The 25,178-nt window shown below is 38.5% G+C and overlaps 2 protein-coding genes across 7 annotated transcripts in view; both read left to right on the forward strand.

Moving 5' to 3' along the window:
• The window catches only part of Nipa1 (NIPA magnesium transporter 1), a 39,719-nt gene extending 27,527 nt beyond the window's left edge, over positions 1–12,192 (forward strand). The window contains exons 4-5 of the mRNA XM_047535123.1: positions 2,547–2,707; positions 6,334–12,192. Coding sequence (XP_047391079.1) covers positions 2,547–2,707; positions 6,334–6,845 — 673 coding nt within the window. The 3' untranslated portion in view covers positions 6,846–12,192. The remainder of the gene's footprint in view (positions 1–2,546; positions 2,708–6,333) is intronic.
• Positions 12,193–17,875: 5,683 nt separating this feature from the next.
• Nipa2 (NIPA magnesium transporter 2) overlaps positions 17,876–25,178 on the forward strand; it is a 28,904-nt gene continuing 21,601 nt past the window's right edge. For 3 of the 6 annotated variants that reach the window (XM_047541345.1, XM_047541348.1, XM_047541343.1), the window contains exons 1-2: positions 17,876–18,131; positions 18,808–18,930. The gene's annotated coding sequence lies outside the window, so the exon portion shown is untranslated. Of the gene's footprint in view, positions 18,382–18,807; positions 18,931–25,178 lie in introns of all 6 variants that reach the window. The other 3 variants (XM_047541346.1, XM_047541344.1, XM_047541349.1) reach the window with 2 other exon arrangements.

Raw genomic sequence — 25,178 nt, forward strand, 5'->3', positions numbered from 1 at the left:
TATATATGATAAGGGGCTTGTATGTAGAACATATAAAAACTCTTAAAATTCATCAATAAAAAGACTCCCCAGTTTTTAAAATGGGCACTGTACATTGGTATTTTACAGTGGAATAAGATGGTCTGGTCCAGACTCACTCCTGCCTCTCTGCTTTCTTCCCACTGTCCTCGTCAGCCCATCGTCCAGGCCAGTTCCAGGCTGGGTTCTTGCTCTGTGACCTTCATACTCCTCTCGTTCCACTTTCCAGACAGCTGCATGGGTCCCACAGTGTAACATCCAGTCACGCATTCTCATGTCTCTCTTGTTTTTTTGTGGCTTTCTTCCCCAGCTGCATTGTTGGGGTTACTTCAGGACAGAGCTGTCTAGGGACAGGAACACAGGTGGTATAAGGGAGATGGGAGCTTTGGCCCTTTGAGTGTGTCATCACCATGATTTCATTTCTTCTTGGTGCTGGGGCTCAGAAAATGATACCCTTAATTGTGAGTACTCTGGCATGCTGAGCAGGAGAAGCAGTCTCAGACCTAAGATCTCTTTCACCAGTCCCTCAAAACTGCCTTCCCATCCCCTGGTCTCTCAGTCCCTGTTCATCACCTTTCTTTCCCAGAGCACAGGGAGAAGCTTTCTCAGAAGCTCACTTATCTGACTGAGAACATTTTTTTGCAAAAGAAATGCAATTGTCTTAAACCCCCTCCCTAGGTATCTCATCAGATATCCAGAAGACATGAGCACTGGAGAAGAGGAGAGGAGAGACTGAAAGTCGTCACCATGCCCAGAAACACTTTTCATCTACTCTTCTAAGGGCTGCTGAAGAGATTACCTAAGAGACTTTATCTACATAAGACAACTTTTATTTGCAGTGAAGTTCTGTCCCTCACTTCCTATAACTTGGCTACCTCTACCAGGCCACTGTCTGTTCTTTAGGCTTATTCATTTACTCTAAAAATTATTTACTACTTCTAAAATTGCCTCCAGTCATCTCTGCCCATTTCCTTCTCCTCTATGAAGAGGATGTTTAGCTCCAAACATCTGTCATTTCTTTGAATTTCATTGTGTGGATTCTGTGTTTATGCATATTGTGTTAGCCAGCTTTTTCATTGCTATGACAAAATACCTGAGATAACCCCCTTAAGAGGAAGAAGAGCTTATTTTGGCTCACAGTCTCTGGGATTTTAGTTTGTTTGACTGGTTCCTTTATTTTGGGGCCTGTGGAGAGGCAATACATCATGGTGGAAGCACAGGGCAGAAGAGGTTGCTCACCTTGTGGTGACCTGTAAGCAGAGGTTGTGGGGGTGGGCAAAGTCCCAATATCCCTTTCAAGAGCATGCCCCCATGACCTAATTTCCTTCTACTAGACCCAGTAGCACCACAAGGTGGGCACCAAGCCTTCAATACATGGTCTTTGGGGGGACATTTAAGATCCAAACCATAACACATTAAATAAATTTACATGTTTTTTCTGCTGTAAATCTATTTTCAGTTCATTTCAGAGAAACTTCAGAGGGCATAAGAGAAATTTCCTCTGCTCCTAAATTAGCTTTCTAGCCTTAGATTCAGTGCTGATCCTTTCTGAACCTATTTCCTTATCTATAAATGATGATTAAAGAAAATAATCCAGTGCATTCATGAGCTTGGTGTGTCATATGCTTGGATGTTCATGTACCTGAGAGTCTTAGCCTAGTCAGCAGTGTGAGAACAACCAGTAAGTATTACGACTTACTGAAAGCCCAGGTTTTCCTTTAGATTGTATACTGATGTTACACAGGAAAACAAGAAATACATTATAGACCTGAAGATTATAGATGTCTCATGAATTTATACCTTTTATTTCCTTTAAAAGAGTAATATGTTTTTAAAATTTCAAGAATTAGAGAAAAATAATCACCCTTACTCCTATTAATATTGTGATTCCTGTTAGCATTTTTATAGTTTTTTTTTTTCTGTTAGGTGCATTTTTCACTTAAGCAAATGTGTGAATATTAGCTTTTTTTTAAATTATACATTACTTGTATTATTTTGACAATTTTGTAACCTACTTTCCTACTTGATTGTTTTTTTGATTGTTTACTTTTATAAATAAGTAAATAATATTTTTTTGATTTTGGTTACTTACAAACTTCTTTTTTTATTCTGATATATTTCATATCCATTGGAACCCTAATATATAATATGATTTAAGATGCCATTAACTACAGACTGACTATGCATGGAAGTGGCATGAAAATGCAATTTTTGTTGAAATAACAGCTGCAGAAATTTCTTAATATAGGGATTTATTATTGCTCTTTTTTTTTTTTTTCTATTATTAAAGACTAAATGATAGGCTGGAAGTAAATGTAGTTTAATGGTAGAGCATGTGCTTGGCCTGTGCAAGACTCTGGGTTCAGTTCCTAAAATACAAACCTAAACCAAAACAAACAAACTAAATGAAAACGAAAATATGGCTATAAAGAAAAATGTGGATTTTTCTAAAGTGTCTGCACCTACTAGAAACAGGTTGGATAGTGTGATTTATTTAAACAGTAATGATTTCTTTTATTTAATCAAAGGTCCATTTTAGCTTCTTATCTTCTGAAGGAAAAACTCAACATCCTGGGCAAGTTGGGGTGTCTGCTAAGCTGTGCAGGTTCTGTCGTGCTGATTATCCACTCCCCAAAGTCTGAGAGTGTGACAACACAGGCTGAGCTGGAGGAGAAGCTGACGAATCCAGGTAACTACTTCCTTGCAGCCAAGAGAGTTTTCCCAGGAAGTTCAGACTTCCTAAGCCATGGCTCTAGTCTGGCAACTTCCGGTGGTGCAGGCCGACACTGTATCCACCCTGTTTAGTCCACAGATCTGCGTTCTTTTTTGTTTCCATTGATGGGCCTGTATTTAATTTATCTATTTATATGTGGTGCTGAGGATCGAACCCAGTGCCTCACACATGCTGGGCAAGCGCTCTACCACTGAGCCACAACCTCAGCCCCAGATCTGCATTCTTTGTTCTTCATGTACATGTGTGTCACTTGGCTGTGTGTGCAAGCCAGTCACAGTTGTGCAGCCTCCCTGAGCCTGGTTGGCCATGGCATGTATGCACAGGTCACTCCTTGACCACCTGGGAGGCCCATTCAGCATTATGACAAGCCAGTGCCTTATCTCAGCCCTCACCCCTTGAGGGGCTTCCTCTGCAAACTGGGTGCTCTGGCTCATTCCAGAGCCCTGAGTGGCTCTTCCTGACCTTTGGGTATCTCTCCTTTCTTCCACTGTCCCTCCTCTACACCACTGCCCTCAGATCCTGGACTGGACCACATGCTGCACCATCCAGTTTCTTCTGGTTCCTTTCATGTATTGTCACTCCTTCTGTGGGCCAACCAATCTTGCCTGCCTCCCAGAATTGTGCCAGTAGTAGTAGCCGGCATCTGCCAACTCTGTTCTGTCCCTGCTTAGTGCTTCCCTCTGATGTACAGCACTGAGAGCAGAGACACCAGTTGTGTGGCGTATATTTGTGTTTGACATATAATAATTTCTTATTTTTCGATAAATAAAAAACATTACATAGATACACCTGCCTTAAATACAGATTGCTTCTAAATTACTTCCAGTAGACTAGACTGTCCTGTCCTGTGCTGCTTACCAACAATTTTAGACAGGTGGTGGCACAAAATTGTCTTCACACAGATGCCTCCGGGCCACATAAAATATGGGAACCCCTCTTTTGTAGCTCTCAATTATAAGTGATGAATGTAGCTATGAAAACATTTGTAAAAATTGAAAAGGGGATCCATAGTGAAATTAGCCAATTCTGTGTCTCCCTGTGGAGACACTTGGCATTGTGATATTCATTTATTTCCGTAAAAGCCACAATATTTTGGTACTATAAGATATGAAAGTATAAAGATAAAGAGAGAAAAGACATGTGAACTGGAGATATAGCTCAGAGGGTAGAGTGCTTGCCTCACATGCACAAAGCCCTGGGTTCAATCCCAGCACCACAAAAAAAAAAAAAAAAAAAAAAAAAAAAGAGAGAGAGAAAAGAGTAGAGAAAGGTTAGAGAAGTGCATGTGAGTGCCCTGAAGGATTTTGTTGTTAGTGGTGATGGTACTGGGGATTGAACTCAGTGATAAAAGGATACTTTATAATAATTTATCACTGAGCTATATCTAAAGCCCTTTTTTATTTTAAGATAGGGTATTGCTAAGTTGCTGAGACTATCCTTGAACATGGAATCCTCTTTCCTGAGCTTCCTTTGTTGCTGTGAGTATAGGCTTTGCCACAGCACTGAGCTCTGAAGGACTTATTTTAAGTAATTTCTAGAACTTAACCAATAGCTACTTTTTGATAAATGTAAATAATAACAGTATATTCAGATCCTAACTTATTTGCATGTTTGGAACTTATATGTAGAGTTATAAATTATATATAATATGAATGTTTCAATAAAAAATAAGTATGAAGCTATAATGGAAGCAAAAAGACTTTTTAATGTGAAAGAATCAAATATAAAAGATATTTATTATTCTGGGCACTTATTAGGTTATAGTTTTTTTTTTTTTTTTTTTTTTTTTTTTTTTTTTTTTGCAGTGCTAGGGATCAAACCCAGGGCCTTGTGCTTGCAAGACAAGCACTCTACCAACTGAGCTATCTCCCTAGCCCAGGTTATAGGTTTTCTAATTTTTTTCTTTAAAGGTAAAAATACCAGGGTGAATTTTTGCCTCAGAAGAAATTTAAATTATTACTTATTTATATTGCCGAAATCCTTATATGTGCTCTCTGATATTCAAAGAGGGTGAAAGTGAAGGAAATGTAGTTTTCCAAAGAGAGAATATCAGGACTGGGATATAGCTCAGTATTAGAGCATGTACTTACATGTGTGAGAACCTGGGTTTAATTCACATCCCCACTAAAAAAAAAATTAAAAAAAGTAAATAAAGAAATATAAAGAGTGAATATTGTGAGGCATGCATTCTCAGTGAGGGTATTATCACCCTCAGAGAACAAAATCTGATGTTTGGGGTGAAAAAACACTCTTCCAATGTATAAAGTACAGATATAGATGCAATTATAAAAGATGTATGTCAATGATACAGATATTTCATAGTGGAGAGCAATTGGGAGAAAAGGTGTAAAGTGGTTCCTTTAGATGGGCGATAATGAAATAAATGCTTGAGAAGCACAGATGTGAGAGTCACAAGGCTGAGGGGCATCTGGCTGCCTGCTCTAACCTTAAAAGAATAAGAGGTGATCACATGAAAACAGGTTTTCCTGGATATGCATTTCTCTTTCTGCATAACCCAGTTCTCACACATAGCTGCTGAGGCTTGTTGTCCAGCATCCCCTCTGACTCGTGTGCCCAATTGTGTGCCCAATCCTGTTCTCTCAATACAGTTTGCCATCACCTCCCTTTTCTTCCTGCCCCTCTGCACTGCTACCTTTGGTGGAGACCTCTCCTTGCTCTATCACCTTCCTCCTTGACCACGCTCCATCTCAGCTGTCTTGATGCCTGGGACCTCTCAGAAATGTAGTCTGAACTTGTCCCTTCCCAGCTTCAAAGCCCTTTGCATTCCCTTTTGCCCAGACTTCTCCACATTCACGCCCTGCAGCTTTCCTAACACTGTGCCTACTTGCTTGCATTTATTTAAACTGCTTCTAATTATTCATCCATCCCCCAGACCTGCCCAGCAGTTGGGCAGTATTTTCTGTTTGCATGAGCCTTACTGTCCCTTTTCTAATTTGTAGATGAGACTTCTAGGCAGATTTCAGCTGACCTTCCAGTGTCCCTTCTCTGGAGAGTCTACCTTTATAGGCCCCCAGAATAGAGCATCATAGTTCCTTTTTCTCACCCATGAGGGGCAGAGCTCCCAATGCCTGCTTTTTGGGTTGCATGTTCACACTTGTTGATTTGTCTGCCTAATTGGCCTGGTTTGCATGTCCAGCAGTTTCCAACCCTATGAAGGACATATTTACTATTTGGGAATGAAATTCATGCAAAATACAACCTCCTATGCACATAGTTTCAAAGCAATCAGAATAATGTCCTACCTGTAATATAAAGGAGAAGTGGCAGGATCTACTTTACAATATGTAAATGCTCAGGTACATCTGTACAAGGCATATTGAACCCAGTCAACTGCACACCTTGTTAGGGATCAAATCCAGGGCCTTGCACATGCCCATCAAGTGCTGAGCTATATCCCCAGTCCATATGAATATTTTAATGGTAAAAATAATGATGAGGAAGGTACACTTGCCACAGTAGAGGGATGGCTAGTGGGAGCACAGGTGCTGCCTCAGCTTTGTCCCCTTGGTAGTAACTGACTAGGGGACTTCCCAAGTCAATGTGTGCCATCTGTCTTACAGTATTTGTGGGCTACCTGTGCATCGTGCTGCTCATGTTGCTGCTGCTCATCTTTTGGATTGCACCAGCCCACGGGCCCACCAACATCATGGTCTACATCAGCATCTGCTCCTTGCTGGGGAGTTTCACCGTGCCTTCCACCAAGGGCATTGGGCTGGCAGCCCAAGACATCTTGCACAACAACCCGTCTAGTCAGAGAGCCCTGTGCTTGTGCCTGGTGCTCCTGGCTGTGCTGGGCTGCAGCATCATCGTCCAGTTCAGGTACATCAACAAGGCTCTGGAGTGCTTCGACTCCTCCGTGTTCGGGGCCATCTACTATGTGGTGTTCACCACACTTGTCCTGCTGGCTTCAGCCATCCTTTTCCGGGAGTGGAGCAACGTAGGTCTGGTGGACTTCTTGGGTATGGCCTGTGGATTCACGACCGTCTCCGTTGGGATTGTCCTTATACAGGTGTTCAAAGAATTCAATTTCAACCTTGGGGAAATGAACAAATCCAATATGAAAACAGACTAGGATGCAACCAGGGGTTGGGGGCTTGAGGAACAGGCCTCAGAAGTGGTCTCTGGTACTGACTAGATGTGAAGTAGAAGAGACCCTCAATCCCTGGTGTGAGAATTTCCTGTGTACTAATGGGTGGTCTAGTGGACAGTTGGGGGGAGCCTGGCTCGGCACCAGAGCAAGGGCCCAGCCCTCTGTAGCCTGAAGCTCCCAGTGGTTGTCTGGGCATCATCTCTCTCTGATGAGACAAATCTCATTTTCATTTCCATTAACCTGGAAGCTTTCATGACTACTCTTTCCTTTTAAAACATTTTAACATGATTTAATGAGTAAATAAAGATGGGTTCTTTCAGGTTAGTCTTTGCAGGAGAGCAGATGTTCTTAATTAGAAGATTACTTTGGAAATGAGAAAAATTCTTGTCTTGAAATCTGGCTTTGTACAGTAAATGTGACTATTGTTGTGTTAGTTTGCACTGAGCATGTATAACATTCAGGTACCTCATTCACGTAAGAGGTATATACATTGAATTGTTTTTAATTCTCTAACAAATTGGCTCTCTTCCATACCCACTCAAGACATTGTAGTAGCAAATAGAGAGAGAAGAGTTTATGAATGTGATGCAGTGTTCCCTTGGCAGGATGACTTTTCAATAGCTCAAATCAATTTCAGTGCCTTTATCACTTGAATTATTCACTTAATTTGACTATTACTGTATGTATGTTCTCTTAGATTAGAATAATGCCACTTCCTTGGTTATACGTAACATTTCAATATTCAAATTATAAATAATTGTAAAGCAATTAGAAATAATTGTGTATTTATTGGAGGAGAGTCAAAACTAAAGGCACATTAGAGCAGATTGACCCATTTAGCATGTATTGTCCAATTAAAGACAACTGATTAAGTAGCATGAGGTATTTTATTTGCATTCAACCTATGTAATTGGCATCCAGTATCAAATATATACACATTCTCTTTCAGCAAGCATTTGTGGCCATCCAGAATAAATAAATTATTTAACTTGATAATAAGGCTATTAAAGGAGAAAAACAACTGTTTAATAGCACATATATTGAGTATGCTTTTTAATACAGAACCAAGTTAAAGGATACAAGCTTAGAATGGTTTCTACAAGTTGGAACACACAGTTTCAAAGGTGTTTCTAACAAACATGAAAACAGTTTAACCCTCTTGTTTGAGATGTAGAACATTCTTGAGTTCCTCAACCAACTTGTCATTAAACTTCATGAGTGTGCACAAGCCAGGCTCTGTGTTTGATCCCCACTGCCAGAAACAAAAGAAAAAATTCCTAAATGTAAAATGGCAATTAATTGTGGCAATATTTGGATACAAGAAATCATTCTTCTGTCCATAACAAGCTTCCATATGTATTAAACTGGAGCAGAACACAAAGTAATGCAAAAATTTCATCACAATATTGTGTGATTCATATGCAGTGTTTTATCTATTATGAATAGGGAACTATGCTAAGTTGAAAGGTGGGATTGGGTAAAGTAGATTAGGCGAACTAGAACATGAAATTTAATAATCCAACTAAGTTACTAAGAAAAAAATGTCTTTTTCCAAGCAAAAAGAACATTTCTGAAGTAAAAACCCAAGAAATAGCTCCCTAAAGTTTTGAACAGAGACTAAATAAAATGAGACTAGTTTAACACAAAGCAAAAATATACCTTTATGAATTAAAAGTACATGTAATGATCCTGGTTTGTCAGTGATTTGTGAAGAGCAGCAACAAAATCATTTCAAAATTAAAAAAACTCATATTAAACTGGTAGTTAATAAATGATCTGAAAGTTCATTTCTCTTTTATCAACTCTTTAAGGTAATTTTTTTTAACATTGGTATTTTTAGGAAATTGGCCTTCTTTTATTGAACTAAACATTGCAGTAGGATCACTATACATTTTGGCACAATAGTAGTTTTCTAGTTAAGGAGATGTTTGAGAAAGAATACACGTGACTAAGCAAGAATATGAGAAAGTTCATTATGTAGAAATTATGTTTATTTTACTACAGCTTACACAGGAAGCTTAGTTAAATACCTCTGAGGGTGTACCTTTTTATATTTTAATCCACAATTATCCCACGAATATTCAGAGGTGTTAATTTCTGGATGATATTCCCTATGATTTTTTTAGAAAAACAAAATCTTACAGTATGTAATAGCTCTTCTAAAAGTACTGGTCCTGGAACAGAATCTCCCAGATTTACATATATTCAGCAGATTGGTTTATTAGGACACACAGTTTTGGTTCCAGTGGAACAAAGTTCATGTCATTCATTGTTTTTCAAGTATGTAATAGTAGCCTCTGAGTAATTGACATGACTAGGGTTTGATGATCTAAATTTAACATAAAGCACATAAATTAAAATTTATACTACCATTTCACAATTTTTTTTCATAAGTAATTCAGAAATACAAAGAAAAAAAAAGACCCCAAATTGAGAGTTTTAGGAGAGATCCTAATATGGGGATGGATCTCTTATAGATCTTTCCCAAAATGATGCCTGTGAAATTTTTCATTGTGATGTTATTCTTTGATTTATCTCTGATAAAACCAAGAAAAATACCTACTGTATATTTGTTTTCAAGTCTTTTCTAAAATCAAAGGTTTTGATTACAATTTTCAGAATTACTTGATAGATACTTAAATAGGCTATTCCTCTCCTCTCCTACTTGGACAATGCCTTGTTTTCTCACATGAATCTTTAAAGAATTCCTTCCTGTTCTGCTTACTGACCAAGTGTAGAACACAATTTAGGATTCTCACATAAACCTAGCCCCAGGATACCACTCTGAGCATTTTGCGATCCGCATAACCTCTGCACTCTATGAGGTTCTGGAGAGGGAGGGCAGCATTGCCCATGCTGGGACCTTTGGGGAGGAATCTGGTTTTCTGGTGGCCTTGCTCATCACTCAGGCTGTCATTACAGTCTTTTCATATTAGAATGTTTGTATAATACACTTTGCTGTTCTTTGTTCAGCAATAAGAAATATTCCTACTTCTTAAGTCAATTTGTTACACTCAGTTTTATTTCCAGAAGTTCATCCCAGCAGTAATATGTTGATCTTTGTTTTTCTTTGGGTTTCATGTCTCTTTTCTGATAGAACACTCTTCAAATGTGTAGTTACTGCTCCTCTTCTTCCTAGATATCTCGGCTCCTGGTAAATACTATGCTCAACTTTTAGAGGCCAGTTTCTAGACTTCTGTAAAGCACTCAGATACAGTGTCTCCCAGGTGTGGATGAACACTCAGTCAACAGAAACAGTATTGATGAGTCAGGCCACTACCCTGCTGCGTAATTCCTTTTTTTTTTTTTTTTTTTTAAACAGTGCTGGGTAATGAACCCAGGGTCTAGCACATAGCAGGCGATTGCTCTACTACTGGGCTTCATCTCCAGCCCCTGCTGCATAATTCTTGGAGGAGATAATACCTCTCTTTTCCAAGCTGCTCCACTAATCCATAAGAGCAGAGAGGATGCTCCAGTGGCTCACAGAACCATGTTCATAGCTCTTTTCTGATGCCTACTGGATCCAGTTTAGGGTTCCCAGTAAGTCATTAGAAAGAGAACACTTCATGACTGTGTGGATTAGCTTCTGTGGTCTGAAGGAGTTGTCTTTCTCAGTGTGTCTGACACCAAGGACATTGTTCACTCATCAAGCAGGACTGGACGGAATGTTGGTGTTCCGTCTTCTCAGGGACCAAAAATGTATCATCACCTCCTTAGTGTTGACCTTCCTACCAATGACACCTCTGTTCATTTTCCATATGTTTTACTCATATTCATAGCTAGATTCTGTTAACTTGAGTTAGCAAAAGACCAGTTTGCATACCAGTCATGCCACAAGCCAATTTATCATATAAAATACCTCAATTTTTTGTATTCCTCATTTCCACTTCACAGTTGTTACTGGTGATGAAATTTAAGGTCTGTCCTTTAGCTCATAGGTGATTTTTCACATCTGGCCAGATTCTTATACCTCCATGTATACTTGAAAAGATTAAGAATTATAGGAACTGGAATGAGAATTTGGCCCAATACCACTGCTCATTTTTTTCATACATGTTTCTCATATGCTATCAAGTGCAACAAAACAGTTTTATTTTAAGAGAATGTAACTTCTGTTACATCAAAATAGTTGTCTAGTTTAAAAAGTTGATATTCAGTAGAACAATGATAATGTAAATAAACATCTATTTGAAATGTACCCAAAGCAATTAAAAAGCAGAGTCTAAGGCCCAGAGAGCCAGGGAGAAGGATTTTTCTTCTTTTCTCTAATTTTCCCTGAATTGTACAAATATAGGTGAGTTGCTTAACCTTTCTGTGCCTCAGTTTTTCTACCTCTAAAGGGGTGGGATGGTTCTCCAAGTTGATTATTTCTAAAATGCTAGCACTTTTAGCAGTGTTTTGATGGTCTAAGATGAGAGCACCATGCTCAAAATTGCTCTGGAAGTGACGTGATAGAACTCAGCTTACACTGACCATGGAGTCTGCTCAGGATGGTGCTATAGAGCATGTAGCTCCAAGCACCAAGCAAGTGAAGGAAACACTGGGTGTAAAGTTTGCATGATTCTGTGAAGCTTTACTTTTCCTTTTTTTTTTTCTTTAAAGGAAGGATTTTATATATTCTATTGTAAAATATGGAAATTAAACAAGGACTTTTAAAACTGCACTGCAAGCTCACATTCTGATAGTGTGATGAGCTCCTCTGATGTTTGGCTTAGGTCTGTGTTCTCCAGAAGGTTTAATGATTTGTGTGACCAATCAGTTCTGTTCGATTAAATTTGTAAGGAATAATGCTAAACTTTCTGCTTCCAAGCAACTCAACCCTGATGATCAATTATCTGACACCAGGTGAATGTCAGGAGCTCCCCAGCCACTAGTGCCAAAGGGTCACATTGAAAACTTCAGAGTGTTTCTTTTGTCAGAATATATTAATTTGCCCCTCCACCTTGTCAGTATTTTTGCACTTTACAAAAGTTTAAGAGTGTTGATTTTCAGTAGCATTCCTGAGTGTTTTTGCCTTTTTAAAGGATAACTATTATTTCCTCATGAAGTGGAATATAATCATGAAGGGAGGAAGAAGTCTAGATTTTAAACATGTCAAATGTTGATTGGTTGCATTAAAGTTTTTCCATGTAAATGTATCGGGGGAGCTTCCAATTAGCATACATGCACACATTTATCAATGACTAAAACTTGCTTATACTTTGCTTTATAGAAGTAGTCATAGCATGTTTATTGCCTTATGTAAATAAAAAGGCTATTTATTAAGTTTTCCAATAATATTTATTAATCTGTATGTGTTTTAAAATAAAATAACTTCTTTCTAGTGGAATACTTGTTGATTTTTCCCTTTCCTTGGAATTCTTGTGTAGTCGTAGGTTCCAAATCATCCCAGATCCTCACATTTTTCCTATTATGTCTGTCTGTGCATCTGTCTTGGTGCAAATCCATATATGAAGAACTTATATTCTGACCCAATGGAATGATAGTACTACAGAAAATCAGCTCTATTTTAATATTAATCCTTTTCCTTTTTTTTTTTTTTTTTTTTTTTGGCACTAAGGATTGAATTCAGGGACAGTCTCTAATGAGCTACATCCCTAGTCTTTTTTATTTTTTAGTTTGAGACAGGGCCTCACTAAGTTGCCCAGGATGGCCTTGAACTTGTGATCTTCCTGCCTTAGTCCCCCATGTTGCTGGGATTATAGGTGTATGTCACCACATCCAAACCTTTTACACATTTTTGAGTTGCCTAACATATTTTATATTTTAAGTCCATATAAAATTAGAGAATCATAACACATTTTAGTACTCTGAGCATCATCAGAAATCCTGTCATTAATTGTTTTTAGTGTCCTATAATTTTGTTTTTTGTTTTTGGTACCCAGGGCCTTTCACATGCTAAATACACACTTTTCCACTGAGCTATAACCACCCCAGCCCCGGTTATTTTATTAAATGAGAAAAATATTTTGAGTATTTTTTTTCTTAGGCTCTATCCAAAAAGATTTTATTTATTTATTTATTGGCACCAGGGATTGAGCCCAGGGGCACTTAACCACTGAGCCATATTCCCAGCCCTTTTATATATTTTATTTAGAGATAGGGTCTTGCTGAGTTGCTTAGGGCCTTGCTAAATTGCTGAGGCTGGCTTTGAACTCAAAATCCTCCTGCCTCAGCCTCCTGAGCTGCTGAGATTACAGGTATGCACCACTGTGCCTGAAAAAGATTTATTTTAATTATACACATTTTGATCAAAGTATACTTTTACAGACATCAGGAATGTTTGTATGGCTAATTATTTCCAGACTGCTCTTTGGGGTTGCGAAATGTGTAAATGGCAAATTCTGCAGCCCTATTTGGTTACTACTAGGGAACTGTCAAGTTTTAGCTGCTGGCCAGGCATAATAGTTGTTAAATGTGAGCTGTATACTTAGTTCTGAGGAGCACAGAAAACCAAGCCATTCCTACCCTCCTGGAACCTTGTTAGGGTTCTTCTATTGCTGTCATGTCCCTATCAGATGACCCTTAGGTGTGATGTTGTCAGCATATTTCTTGTAGTATTAATCACACTTACTTATACACCATTATAAGTGTACTGAAGAGGAATTTCAGGGTCTTGCACGTGCTAGGCAAGTCATCTACTACTGAGCTACACTCACAGACCTATTATTTTGAACCTCACATGGTATGCAGTCTCTAAAAGGTTTTTAGTTGGAGAGGTGGAGGCATAGTCAAGAAACAGTTGTAAAATATCTAAGTACCTCTATGTCTCTTAGCATTTCAGAGAAGAGAGGGATTAATTTCAGCTGAAGATATTAGAAAACATTGGGAGTGAAACTGGATTACAGGTAGCAGGATGGGAGAAGTGCCAGTCAAGAAACAAACAATCAATCTGGATAAAATAAGTGAAATGATGCAGGAAAGAGTAAACTAGGTTGCCTATGAAATTGCATCTTTTTATATTTGGTGAAGATGCCTGGGGGATCTTGGTATCTTCTCTTCCTACTGAATTTGGCATATTCATTCTAATTTTATATGACTGCTCTAACAAGTTACTACAGACTTTGTGGCTTATTATATTATAGTTCAGGAGGTCAGAAGTCCAACATGGGTTTTACTGAGCATTGGCAGGATTAATTCCTCTGGAGGCTCAGAGGAAGAATCCATTCCCTGTCCCTTTCAGTTCCTAGAGACTGCCTGCATTCTTTGACTTGTGGCTCCCCCCTTCTTCAAAGACGGCAACATCACCTCTCCAACCATTTTTCCACTGTGATCGTTTTTTTTTTTACTTTGTCCCTCCTATTTCTCCCCTTAGAAGGAACTCTGATTATTTTGGACCTACTTGGACAATCCAGAATCATCTCCCCATTTCAAGATTCTTAATTACATCTACATAGCACCTTTTGCCATGTAATGTAACATGATCACAGGTTCCAAGGATTAGGATGTGGACATTATTGAATGGGTATTATTCTGCTCAGCACATACATTCTGTTTCACTAGGCAAGGCAATTATTAAAAGCCAACTCCTGGCCTTTAATGAATATCCTAGTGTTCTACCTAAATTCACTTTGAGTTATTCCTGTCTTTTTCAGATTTTCCCTGCCATCTCTCAACCAAATATTCTATAAAATGCCTTACTACATTTATATATCATCTGTGGCCTTGAATGAACAGTAATATTAACTGAAAAGCATGATATAATAGTAATGTTTTAAAATGCCAGAGGGGCCTGGGTCTGTAGCTCAGTGTTAAAGCATTTGCCTAGCATACAAAAGGCCCTGTTCAATCCCCAGTACCACCAAAAGATAAATTAAATGATAGAGAATGCCACAGTTTACTTTGGAAGGACATTGGGCATCTTTAACTCTAGTGATCAAGATTGAGTTAAAAGAAAAAATAATCAGGGCTGGGGATATAGCTCAGTTGGTAGAGTGCTTGCCTTGCAAGCACAAGGCCCTGGGTTCAATCCCTAGCACTGCAAAAAAAAAAAAAAAAAGAAAAGAAAAAAAATAATCATCTACTCTGCTGTTGTGTTTCTGTAGTATCAAAACCAAAACATAAGAGTTGGGGAACAACTTATACATAAGAAAACCATTTGATTTCCTAACACATGATTTTAAAAAATACTATTTTAATAAGAAGTCTTGCCTATGTTTCTGTAACAATGACAAGATTTTAATAGCTTTATGGAGGTATAATTGGCATATAATAAATACACATTTTATAAAGTATTCCATTTGGTAAGTTTGACATGTCCTATAATGAGAGCATTATATCATTATATATAATGAAAATTATCAACAGAACTGAACACATCCATCACCCTTTTCGACCCACTGTAATCCTGCCTTCTTTATCTCCTCTGTTCCCCAGCAATCTTTAATCTGCTTACTATCACTATATAGTGACACCCATTTCCTAGACTTTTATATTAATGCAATTAATTACATATACTTTTTATTGCTTTTTGGGTCTGGCACTTTTCACTTAGCATAATTAATTTGAGACTGAGCTATGTTATAGTATGTATCAATAGTTCATTCCATTATATTGCTAAGTAGTGTTATATGGATATGCCAACAGTTGTTTATTCATTCACATTTGAACATTTGGGTTGTTTCTAGTTTTTTCACTATTACAAATAAAGCTGCTATGGAATGTTAATTTATAAGTCTTTTCATGGATACATATTTTCATTCTCTTGGGTAAATACATGGGAGTAGAACTTCTGGGTCATATGGTGGGAATAGATTTAACTTTTTAAGAAGCCATCAACCTATTTTCCAAAGAAGTTGTGCCATTTTAGAATTCTATCAGAAATATGTGAGAAAAAAAATAGTTTTAAAACTTTAAAAGTATTTCATGATCACTGCTTGAACACTCACAGAATACAAGCTGTGCAATACTATGTGTTGGAGAAATGATGTGGACATTTAAAGAGCATGCGTCATATTGGTTTCCTTAGGTTAAATTAGCATGTTGGAACAAAGCATTCCTGTTCATATGAGCCAACCAATATTTTCTTAAAATCATCTGCCTTCTAGAGGTGTCTGTTGCACTTTTATTTTAGTTGTAGATGTATGCAATGCTTTTTTTTAAGCTTATTTTTATTTGGTGCTGAAGATCAAACCCAGTGCCTCACACATGCTAGCAAGTGCTCTACCACCAAGCTACAACCCCAGCCCTGTTGCTGCCTTTATCAGTTAGTTATTGCTGCTTACCAGTCCATCCCAAAACAAATGGCTTAAGACAATCATTTTATTCTTTCTCATATGTCATATATCAGTGGGGTAGTTTTGCTGACTTGGAGCAACTTGGCCCAGTCCCAAGGGCCTCAATTATGGGTCAGCCAGTAGGTCAGGAGGGGAACCCACATGGTCCCTTCTTCCTGCAGGCCAGTTCAGGTTTCATCTCCATTTAGGTTAAGAAGTGCCACATTTTCTTGCTCAAAGCCAGTCCCAAGGCCATTGCAGATTCAAGGGATAGATGGTAGCTGCAAAGTCACTGCAAAACGTGTAGGCACATGGATGGGTGAAGAATCAGCCATACTGTTAATCTACCCATATCATCAAAGACCAACCTTCCAGTCATATTTTAATATTCAATGTAATTCCTTATCTGACAATGTCATCAAGTCAGAATTTGGCTGAGATCAAAGAAGTAAGCAAAATAGGTCCTTTGAACCAGATGTGCATGTCTGGCCTATAAACCCAGCAACTTGGGAGGCTGAGGCAGTTTGTGGCTAGCCAGGGCAACTTTAGTGACCCCTGTCTCAAAAACAAAGGAAAAAAAGAAAAACAAAAAAGGGTTGGAGCCATGAAAAGGCTGGGTTCGATATTCACAATAGAGATCTGGATTTACGCTAGAAGTGGGAGCATGGACCAAAGGTCCCTTTTCATTGTACTTTATAGAGAGGACCGCTGGTTCCTTTACCCCACAGGAAGGAGGTCAGGACCTAGAACTGAGGTTGATGGCCCCAGGCTAAAAAACAAAGATCAGTTCTAAAATGCACAATTGTCTGGTTGCCAAGATCACAGCAAATTGAAAGCTTTTAAACTAGAAACTGCATAGTGACCTTTACCCAAACCACAGAGGCTCTGTATACAGTCTAGAAAAAAACAGACCAATACGTTAAGTCTGAAATGAAGAAACTACATTTGCCGTTTTCAGTCCTGTTCATATGAACAGGAATGATAATAAGATTATCATTCATTTTACAAAGATCCTCACCACAGATGACTGAAATTACACAACAGTGTTTTTGTGTCTACTCACAACATCCAAGAGATCTTTACACCTTGTAACCAACGAACCATTGATTTTTGGCAGGCCTCACCCACCACCTAGCTAATTGGAGCTAGTCTTCCTCCCCAATTCTTATGAATGAGGTTTCTCGCCTTTCTTGGAAGAAACCTTGGTGGTAGGTTTCCGGGAATTTTTCCATTGCAGAAGCCGAGGCGGGATTGCCTAACAATTTCCTAGGCATTTCGTGAAAAATCTCTATTCCAAGTGTCGTAAGACAGCATCCTACCAAATCACAAATTCACCCACCAACTTTATCAAACCACAAATTTGCATCTATTTCGGGATCCGGTCGGTTTCAGCCTTTGGGAAGAAAGTGCCGGGTGGCTGTGAAGCAGACCTTGCTTCCTTCACCACGCCCCTCCCGCCCCCTGGCATCTGGGCCCGGCCCCGCCCTTCGCCCGCTATGAGTACCGTTTGCATCGCCCAGACGCTGCTTCAAATACAGCTGCACACGCTGAACTCCTCTAGAAATTCACATTTTAAATAAGTGCCGCACAGGCCTTATGTTTTTATCACCTCGTGGGTAAATGTCTCTTCATAAAATACTGCCTACCACCTTTCTCCTTTCCGTTTCCCAGCCCCCGCGCCTTGCTGACCCCAGCCGGGTGAAGAAGCCGGAACCGGCTGGTGGAGGCGCCTGGGGGGCGGGGCCTGCGTGGCACGGCACTGCGCGTGTGCGCGCGTGGCCTCTTGCGTCACTGGGTAGCGCCCTGGTTCTCCTCCGCGGTGGCCCTCGGTCCCGGCCGCGGCGGGGCTGGAGGTCGTCCTGGGTAGGTTTATCTCAGCGCCCGTATGGAGGAGGCGGCTTGCACTGCAGCAGCCCCGGATGCTCGCACTTCCCACTGGACGGCGACGGTGGCCGCGGGAGCGCTGGAGGGAGCGGCCTGTGTTGGGGTGTGAGCCAAGGTTCCTGGGGCCGAATCGCCGAGGGGAAGTGGCGCGGCCCGCGTGCCGGCTGGGGTGAGGTTGCTGCTCCTTCCTTTGAGGCAAGCGCGAAGGGGCTGATTTGCGGGCCAGCCTGCCGGTCTTAGGTCAGGGAACAGCCCCTCAGGGGCGACTTTCTTTCATGCGTGTTCTGAGATGGAAGCGGCTCTCCTAGTAATCCGCCGTGAGGAAGTTCCTCGCAAATGGGATTGCCATTCAATCCCACGGAAATCTGGCTCCTTGGCCTTGGCGGTGGCAATAAGTTCTTTCGAGTAGGTTTGCCTTGGTGAGTTTTAGAAAGTGGTTTCAGTTTGCTGTAACGCTTTGAACATGTCTGTTTTAATTTCCTAACTTATAAGATCCCTGAATCTTGTGTTCCATTTCATGCAGTTGTGCAGAACTCAGTGTAAGTTAGTTTTGTGAATATGCTTCTTTAATTTCTTTGCTAAAATGTCATTTAATGTAGTATTACAGCTTGATTTCGCGTTCTGGAAATTGTTGTACATTATGTGTCCAGTTAGTAGGGTTTTTTTTTTTTAATAAGATGAAATATTAGAGTAACGATCTTTCATTTCAGTAAACTGTCAAAGCAACCATTGAGTAGATTTCATATTAGTTGCTAAGTAAAATGAGTATAGCGGCCAGTAATAAAATTTGAAAAGTGTTTAGTAACTTAGTCCTTTTGCCTACTTCTGTATTTTCTTCTTTCCAGGCTGAAGTACTCTGCCAGTAAAGTTTAAAACTTTAAATGGGAATAAAGGGTTGTATTTACGAGGAAATGAGAATGAATAAATCATCCCTGGTTTTCCAGAGAGAGACCATATTAAACTTACATGTAAGTTAAAATTTTAATTTATGACTAATGTTGCTAAATTAGGGTTGGAGATGAGGTTCTGGAGTATTTTTTTATTTTTTAGTTATACATGACAGTAGAGTCAATTTGATATACAAATGTGGAGTGTACCTTATTCTAATTAGGGTTCCAGTCTTGTGGCTGTACATGGAGATATGGAGAGTCACTGTAGTGTAGTCATATGCGTGCCTAGGAAAGTATTGTCAGATTCATCCCAGTGTCTTTCCTGTTGCTATTCTCCCTCCCTTCCCTTCATTCCCCTTTTTCTAATCCACTGAACTCCTATTATCCCCTGCCTCCACCTTGTTGTGTGTTAACATCCACGGATCAGAGAGAACATTCATCTTTTGTTTTTTTGGGATTGGCTTATTTCATTTAGCATTGATAGTCTCTAATTCCATCCATTTACTAACAAATGCTGTAATGAGTAGTATTCGATTGTATATATATATATATATATATATATATGTGTGTGTGTGTGTGTGTGTGTATATATATACATATATATATATATATATATATATAGTACTTTTTTTTTTTTTTCCATTCATCTATTGACGGTCACCTAGGTTGTTTCCATAGTTTAGCTATTGTGAATTGAGCTGCTATAAACATTGATGTGGCTGTAGCATGCTGGGTACATATGGAGAAGTGGAATAATTGGTCAAATAGTGATTCCATTCCTAGTTTTCTGAGGAATCTAAATACTACTTTCCAGAGCGGTTGCACCAATTTGCAGTCCCACCAGCAATGTATGAGTGTACTTTTTCCCCACACATCCTCACCAACATTTATTGTTGCTTGTATTTTTGATAATTGCCTTTCTAACTCGAGTGAGATGAAGTCTTAGAGTAGTTTTAATTTGCATTTCTCTAATTGCTAGAGATTTGAACATTTTTTCATGTATATGTTGACCATTTGTATTTCTTCTTTTGAGAAGTGTCTGTTTAGTTCCTTTGCCCATTTATTGATTGGGTTATCTGGTTTTTTTGGTGTTAAACTTTTTGAGTTCTTTGTATATAACTGGAAATTAGCACCTTATCTGAGGTGTGGGTTGGCAAAGATTTTCTTCCATTCTGTAGGTTCTCTCTTCATATTTTTTATTGTTTCCTTGCTGTGAATAAGCTTTTTAGTTTGATTCCATCCCATTTATTGATTTTTTATTTGACTTCTTGTACTTTAGGAGTCTTATTGAGGAAGTCGGTTCCTAAGCTGACATGGTGGAGTGTTGGGCCTACATTTTTTTCTAGTAGGCACAAGGTTTCTGGTCTAATGCCGAGGTCTTTGATCCACTTTGAGTTGAGTTTTGTGTAGGGTGAGAGATAGGGGTTAAATTTCATTTTGTTACATATGGATTTCCAGTTTTCCTAGCACCATATGTTTTCTCTAATGTATGTTTATGGCACCTTTGTCTAGTCTGAGATAGACAGACCCACTGTATTTATGTGGGTTTGTCTGTGTCTTCTATTCCATTGGTTTTCATGCCTGTGTTGGTGCCAATACCATGCCCTTTTTGTTACTATAACTCTGTAGTATAATTTAAGGTTTGGTATTGTGAAGCCTCCTGCTTTATTTTTCTTGCTAAGGATTGCTTTGGCTATTCTGGACCTCTTATAAAAATGAATTTCATGACTGCTTTTTCTGTTTATATGAAGAATGTCATTGGAATCTTAATAGGAATTGCATTAAATCTGTATAGTGCTAGGGCTGGGGAGATAGCTCAGTTGGTAGAGTGCTTGCCTTGCAAGCATAAGGCCCTGGGTTCAATCCCCAGCACCAAAAAAAAAAAAATTTTTTAAATCTGTATAGTGCTTTTGGTAGTATGACCATTTTGACAGTATTAACTCTACCCATCCAAGAACATGGGAGATCTTTCCATCTTCAATTTCATTCTTTAGTGTTTTGTAGTTTTCATTGTAGAGGTCTTTCACCTCTTTTGTAAGATTGATTCCCAAATTTTTTTTTTTTTAGGCTATTGTGAATGGGATAGTTTTCCTGATTTCAACTGATTCATCATTGGTATATAGGAATGCAATTGATTTATGAGTGCTAATTTTATATCCGGCAACTTTGCTGAATTTGTTTTTGAGTTCTAGAAGTTTTCTAGTGGAGTTTTTTTTACTTTCTAAATATAGGGTCATGTCAAAAAATGGGGATAGTTGAAGCTCCTCTTTTCCTATTCATATCCCTTTAATTTCTTTCTAATTGCTCTGGCTAGAGTTTCAAGGACTGTGTTGAATAGAAATGATGAAAGAGGGCATCCTATCTTGTTCCAGTTTTCTGAAGGAATGTTTTCAGTTTTTCTCCGTTTAGAATGATGTTGACCTTGGGTTTAACGTATATTAAATGACTTTTACTATGTTGATGTATGTTCCTACTATCCCTACTTTGTCTAGTGTTTTGAACATGAATGGATGCTATGTTTTGTCAGATGCTTTTTCTGCATCTATTTAGATAATCATATGATTCTTGTTTTTAATTCTGTTGATGTGGTAAATTACATTTATTGATTTCCATATGTTGAGCCATCTTTGATCTCTGGGGTGAAACCCATTTGATCATGGTGCACTATATTTTTACTGTGTTTTTGTATGCAAATAGCCAGTATTTTATTAAGAATTTTTGCATCTTTGTTTATCAGAGATATTAGTCTGAAGTTTTATTTCTTTGGTATGTCTTAGTCTGGTTTTGGTATTAGGGTATCATAGAGTGTTTGGAAGGGTTCCCTCCTCTTCTATTTTGTGGAATAATATGAGGAGGATTGGTGTTAGTTCCTCTTTAAAGGTCTGGTAGAAAGAACTCAGTTGAGAATCTCTCAGGTCCTGGGCTTTTTTTTTTGTTGGTAGGCTTTTGATGGCATCTTCAATTTCATTACTTGAAATTGATCCGTTTAAATTTTCTATGTCCTCCTGGTTTAATTTGGGTAGGTCTTGTGTCTCTAGAAATTTGTTGATGTCTTCAAGATTTTCTAATTTAGTGGAATGTAAATTTTCAAAATAGTTTCTAATCATCCTTGGTATTTAGTAGTGTCTGTGGTGATATTTTTTCATCACGAATTTTAATAATTTGGGTTTTTTCCCCTCTTTCTTTTGGTTAGTTTGAGTAAGAGTTTATCAATTTTATTTATTTTTCAAAGAGATTCTGGAATATTTGTAAGTAGGGACTTTAAAATAATTAACCAAATGAGAGGTTTGGAAAAATTAAAGCTAATTTTAGATAGCTGTAAAAACCAATCAGAAATAAAGACTAAGAACTCTAAAGTTTTAAGATGATATGGGAAGCCAGGTATAAAAGTAGAGTCCATTCACTTACTTTCTGTGTAGTCCTCTGCATGTGCCCATACCTTTGTGATATTAGGTTTCTCTAGCTGTAAGGTGGGGATAATGAAACCCTCTTCCAATTACGGTGTAGATGGGAAATGATATTTGTAAATCATTGGAACAATGCTTAGGAAGATGTTCAGTAAGTGCTAGTTATTATTAGGGAGAATAATTTGTTTTCAGGATATTTCTGTTATAAAAATAATTCACTCATACTTAAGACACATGATTTGAGTATTACACTTTATCCATATGTTAATTTGCTTTATTATAGTAAACATTTTATTATCTCAGTGTATCCTATAACACATTGTAAACTTCAAATATATCCAATAAAATTCATTAAAAAAATTTTTTTTAAGTACTGGGGATCAAATCCAGGGCCTCACACATGCTAGGCAAGCACTCTATAACTGAGCTTCATCCATAGCTGCTCTGCTTCCTATTTTATTTTATTTTATTTTATTTTACTTTAATTTAATTTTACTTTACTTATTTTATTTTATTTTTATTTATTTTATTTTATTTTAGACAGGGTCTCACTAAATTGCCCATGCTGGCCTTGAACTTGTGAACCTGCCTCAACCTCCCAAGTAACTGGGATTACAGATGTGTACCATCATGCCTGGCTAAAATAAGTAAATAAATTTGTGTTTGTGTGTATGTGTACATATGTGTATACATATACACACATATTTTTTAAGCCCCTATTTAACAAGCTAAGGAAAAAAAGAGGCTACTTTGTATTGAAGAACTAAGAGCATCCCTCAGACTATAGCATACTCAGCCTTAAAAATTTGTGCATATCTAATTGTATTGGATTCAGGTAAATCAACTTGAACTAGAATAGTTTATATGAAGTTCTGTGCTGACTCTAAGTGAAAATAAGTTATGATCTGGTAAAATAAGTGGATTGCAGATCTGGTCCATATCTTTTGGATTTGTGTATAGTCTTTAAGGGACCCCACATGATCTGACCCTCACTATGCTGTGATATTCCCCTAACTTTGCTCGTTCAGGGTCAAGTATAGTGACCTTTCTTTTCCTAGAGAATAGCGTACTTGCTCATATCTCAAAGCCTCTGCACTTTCTCCTCTTGCTGCTGTGTTCTTTTCCCATCTTTTTGCTGTCTTCACTCAATGCCTTCTCCACAAGGCCTCCTTCTCCTGCAACTCCCCAGTGCCCTTTTTTTAAAAAATGTTTTTAGTTGTCAATGGACCTTTATTTTATATATTTCTTTTATGCGGTGCTGAGAATCGAACCCAGTGCCTCACACATTCTAGGCAAGTGCTCTGCCACTGAGCCACAACCCCAGCACCCCCAGTGCCCTTAATCTGCTTTATTTTTCACCATCGCATTTACCACTTTCCATGTCCTTATTTAGTTTATTTGTTCCACCTTACCTCCAACAGAAGGTAAATTCCATGAGGATAAGATTTTTCATCTGTTCTATTCACTGCTGTACTCCTGTTAATAGAATGTCTGTCGTATGTATTCAGTACATTTTTGTTGGTTGATTAAATGAGATAGGTAAGCCACTTCTTCACAGGGAGCCACAGTGAAGGGGATATGAATTATGTACATAAGGAACCATAATACAGCCTAGAGAATAAGTGTCCAGAGAGGTGCCAGTTAAAGGCTAGGAATTCAGAAAAGACTGATTATTCTGACTTCTGGAATTCAAACAGAGCTTACTTGGAGGGTTGCTTTCTGAACTCTTACAGTGAAAGAGGTAGGGTAAACAAACATGGAAGAGGAAAAGAAGTAGGCCATAGTAGTAGTGTGGTGACACTGGGTAGAACACAAGCTATACAAAATATAATATTTGGAAATAATGTTTAAAAGGTAGGTGTGGAACAAGTAGCCAAGGATCTTTATTACCGGCTTACAAAGTTTGGACTTCTTGTTCTAAACAGTGTGTAGTCACTGGGCTCATTGGGGCACATTTGTAATCCAAGTGGCTCAGGAGGCTGAGGCAGGAGGATCAAGAGTTCAAAACCAGCCTCAGCAACTTAGCAAGACCCTATCTCTATTTTTTTTTTTTTTTTTTTTTTTACATTTACAGAAGAAGATGTACAAGTAATCAACAGATATATGAAAAAATGTTCAACATCCCTAGTAATAAGGGAAATGCAAATCAAAACTACCCTAAGATTTCATCTCACCCCAATTAGAATGGCAATTATCAAGAATACAAGCAACAATAGGTGTTGGCGAGGATGTGGTGAAAAAGGAACACTCATACATTGCTGGTGGGGTTGCAAATTAGTGCAGCCACTCTGGAAAGCAGTGTGGAGATTCCTCAGAAAGCTTGGAATGGAAACATCATTTGACCCAGCTATCCCACTCCTTGGCCTATACCCAAAGGACTTAAAATCAGCATACTACAGAGATACAGCCACATCAATGTTCATTGCTGCTCAATTCACCATAGCCAGATTGTGGAAGCAACCTAGATGCCCTTCAGTTGATGAATGGATAAAGAAACTGTGGCATATTTATACAATGGAATATTACTCCGCAAAGACCCTATCTCTAAATAAAAAATATAAGGCTGGAGGTATGGCTCAGTGGTTGAGTGCCCCTGGTTTAATCCCCAGTCCAAAAAAACAGTGGGTAGTCATTGAAAAAGTGGGTAGTTGTTTGGAGCTAGGGATTGTTTCCAGAACCTTGCCCATGCTAGGCATGGTCTGTTACTGAGCTATATCCCTCCCACCCCTGCTATTTGCCCCTAAAGTTTGTTTGGGGTTTCATTTCCCTTAGTGCTGAGCTTTGATCTCAGGACTTGTACATTTCTGTGAGCACTCTACCACTGAGTCACATTCCCAGACCACCCCTAAGTTATTTTTGTTTTTGGTTCTGGGATTGAACTCATGGTACTCTACCATGAGCTACATTTCCAGACCTGTT

This window comes from Sciurus carolinensis, chromosome 2, assembly GCF_902686445.1.
Source record: "Sciurus carolinensis chromosome 2, mSciCar1.2, whole genome shotgun sequence".
Lineage (NCBI taxonomy): Eukaryota > Metazoa > Chordata > Mammalia > Rodentia > Sciuridae > Sciurus > Sciurus carolinensis.